This window comes from Chaetura pelagica, unplaced genomic scaffold, assembly GCF_000747805.2.
Source record: "Chaetura pelagica isolate M959 unplaced genomic scaffold, ChaPel_1.0 scaffold377, whole genome shotgun sequence".
Taxonomy (NCBI): domain Eukaryota; kingdom Metazoa; phylum Chordata; class Aves; order Apodiformes; family Apodidae; genus Chaetura; species Chaetura pelagica.
The window spans coordinates 244,977-248,071 of NW_009953908.1; the positions used below are offsets into that span (position 1 = coordinate 244,977).

The 3,095-nt window shown below is 43.2% G+C and overlaps 1 protein-coding gene across 1 annotated transcript in view; it reads right to left on the reverse strand.

Annotated features, from left to right (window-relative positions):
* The window catches only part of RPL31 (ribosomal protein L31), a 6,805-nt gene extending 4,187 nt beyond the window's left edge, over nt 1–2,618 (reverse strand). Inside the window, exons 1-2 of the mRNA XM_010001419.1 lie at nt 2,508–2,618; nt 867–992 (exon numbers count right to left, since the gene is read on the reverse strand). Coding sequence (XP_009999721.1) covers nt 867–992; nt 2,508–2,614 — 233 coding nt within the window. The 5' untranslated portion in view covers nt 2,615–2,618. The remainder of the gene's footprint in view (nt 1–866; nt 993–2,507) is intronic.
* Between the last annotated feature and the right edge of the window lie 477 nt (nt 2,619–3,095).

Sequence of the window (3,095 nt, forward strand, 5' to 3'; positions counted from 1 at the left end):
AGCAGGAAGGGCAGAAAATCCCTGCCTAGAAGACCCAGTAGTAGCTTAGTCCCATCTTCCTCCTCTGTTTTTGAAGGAAGGGCTGGCCTAAGCACACAACTCTAGGCGGTAAATATGTCATAGGCTAGATTTAGAAATCTAATTTCTAGAAGACGCAGTTTACAAAAAGGGTTTACATGCATCCAGTGTATCACTCATGGTATTAATCCCTACCAGTTAACCTTTTACTATGGTTTAAGAGGTCCCACTCCTCACAGGAGTCCTTCTGGACCACCTTCATACATGTCAAACACCAAATCAGCTGCCTCTGCAGCAGTGACTTAACAAAAGGTGTAATTTTTTGGCCCAACTTAGTAATTCGTACTTTCAAGACAAGATTAATGGCCCTAATTAAAATGCACCTTGTTATTTCCTTCTGTAGCATTTATCAATTCAGCATGCTTCAAAACCTAATGCTATTCAGACACATAACACAAATCCCAGGTATCTAGTCTGGGGCTGTAGGTATCACTAAAAAGCAGTGTTTCTAAACCAGTATTACAATACCCCAATGCTTTCTCTCCACCCTCAAACCTGCACTCCTCCTTCTCTCCTCTGCTTTATTTTTATTAGAGGCAGAAGGAAGTTACCTGAATTCCAGGATTTACTAAAACTTTGCTACTAATACGCTGGGGGAGGCAACCAAAACACAGAGGTGAGAGAAAGATTAGCTTGGGGTACGCATTTTAAGAAAAGAAGCATTTGAAAAGAAAATGCAAATACTGTATAAACTACAGACATTTTTCTACCTCTCCACGTCCTGTTACCTCCACATACACAGTTACAAGGTTCTTCCTCACCCAATAAGGAGAGCTGCAGAAACCTACCTTATTCCTTTAGCCCAGACTGCTTTGTTCAATCTGGTGTCAATGCGAACATCAGGAGTACCCATTTCTTTCATCGCAAATTTGCGGATTTCCTTGAGAGCACGAGGTGCTCGTTTCTTGAAGCCCCTAGGACAAACACAACAGTCCTTTCATTAACTTCAGGGAACTGTGAGCACTGGACACTTGTTCCAGAGTTCAACCATCAACAATTTCTAAACATACAACCCAGAGAATCATGTTCAAGCATAGCTCAACAGCTGCATCACTGTATGATCAGACCTTTTACTCTGGTTGGTAGCTGCCAACCTTAAAAGCCCATGTTTAACAGAAACCACATGTACTTCTGTAAAATAATTTCAGTAACATTTTGCAACTGCAATTTCTCCACAATCTTAAGTCTTGTTCAAATTACAGTGACATTAAAACTTCCTGCAATGCTACGGAAGAGATCAGGCCTTTCACAGATACTCTGAATGAAAGGCCTATGAGAAAAGCACTTCAACAACAGTAATACAAACTTGACAGAACTGTATCAGAATTGAAATAAAGGACAGAAGAATAAAACTGATGCTATCTATTCAGAGGATACTTTATTCATGTTAGTAAGACTGCACCAATACCACCATCAGAACTATTTTCTACAAGTATGGCTTGTTTCACACCTGTTATGGAGAGACTCTAAATGACTGGGCGTTTACACTATAAGTTACATACTGTACCCACACACTGTGACATGCCACTAGTGTCAGTTGTGTCTGAGATCCCATAGTGGGTTATATCTAGTATTATTTGCACACTGCTGTTGATACTTACAGCTAAAAATTGGGAGTGGGTAACTGATTGCAAAAAGCATTTACTCCCAGTAATTTATGCCCCAAAATACAAGAGGGCAGCAGGAAAATCAGCACTAAATCTTGAACTGCTAGACACAACCAACTGGAAAGGCCGAACACCTTACTACCATTCTAAGGTACTGCTGCCTCCCATCCTCAACCAGGAGTTTGAAATAGTCCACTGTCTTGTTCCTCTCCCATTCTGAAGTTAACTTCAGCAATTTCACAAATGTTTTGATTGAGCTAGTTTCCTGCCACATGACTGTAGCCATACACAGAGAGAACCCAAGGAAGATGCAGTTTTTCCACAAATCCTCTCAAGCACTTCACTACTACATGGTTGTAAAAGGTTCAGCCTTCTGTAAAAAAGTTACTCTCACCTACACACAACAAATATTGTTTAATTCAAATCACACCCAAATTTACATCACATACAATTTAGTAATGAGCACAGAGCAAATAATTCAATTACAAAAACATTTCCTTTCTAAACTTAATGCAGTGGGATAAAGACTAAACTTTGCCTGGGAAGAATGAAGACCTGTGCACACTGGTAAACATATCAAACTTCAAATTAAGTCCAGGAAAAGAAACATGCTTTTTTCCAAAAGCCATATGCTAAGTACAGATCTGCACAGGTATGACGCTGCTTCCTCGGGACTCAACTGTAGCACAAGGGACTAAACCATCATGCATTAACATCGGTGCCAGTAGGGACTGTCGTTCTCTGCCGATTAAAACATACCCACCCCATTTCCAAACACATCTTTCTATAAATCCCGTTTCACTGATAAAAAGAGTAACTTACACGCCATGGATCCGCTTGTGAATGTTGATGGTGTATTCCCGAGTTACCACCTCATTGATGGCGGAGCGCCCCTTCTTCTTCTCGCCACCTTTCTTTGCAGGAGCCATCTGACGAACGCTGAAAAGCATCCATGCAGGCATCAAAGCCAGACCCCACTTCTCTCCGGCATTTCGCCCGTCACCTTCCCTCCTCCCATCGCCCTCGACTCCTCAGAAGCCACACAACTCCCACACTCAAAAACTAAAGATATCTGAGATTAATACATCTCCGAGGTCACAGCAGCTGCTACTTTTAAGCAGCAACTTTCCAGCCTCACAAATACTTTATTCTCATCTCCCTGACAAGAGCATGAAATACATCTGAGTCTCTTCAGCCACGTCTCCAAGACAACCGGGCTCCCGCCCAGCCCCAAGCGCCCTTAAAGCCGGACTCTGCCCTGCTCCTTTACGTCCGAGCCTCTTGCTTCTTCAAGGCGCCCCAGGAGGGCAGCTCGGCCCGTCCCGGAAGGGGGTTACGGTGCCAGAGGCTCCTTCCAGGGAGCCTACGGCCTCCTTCTCCCTCAGCCAATGCCTCACCCCCCTCCCGACC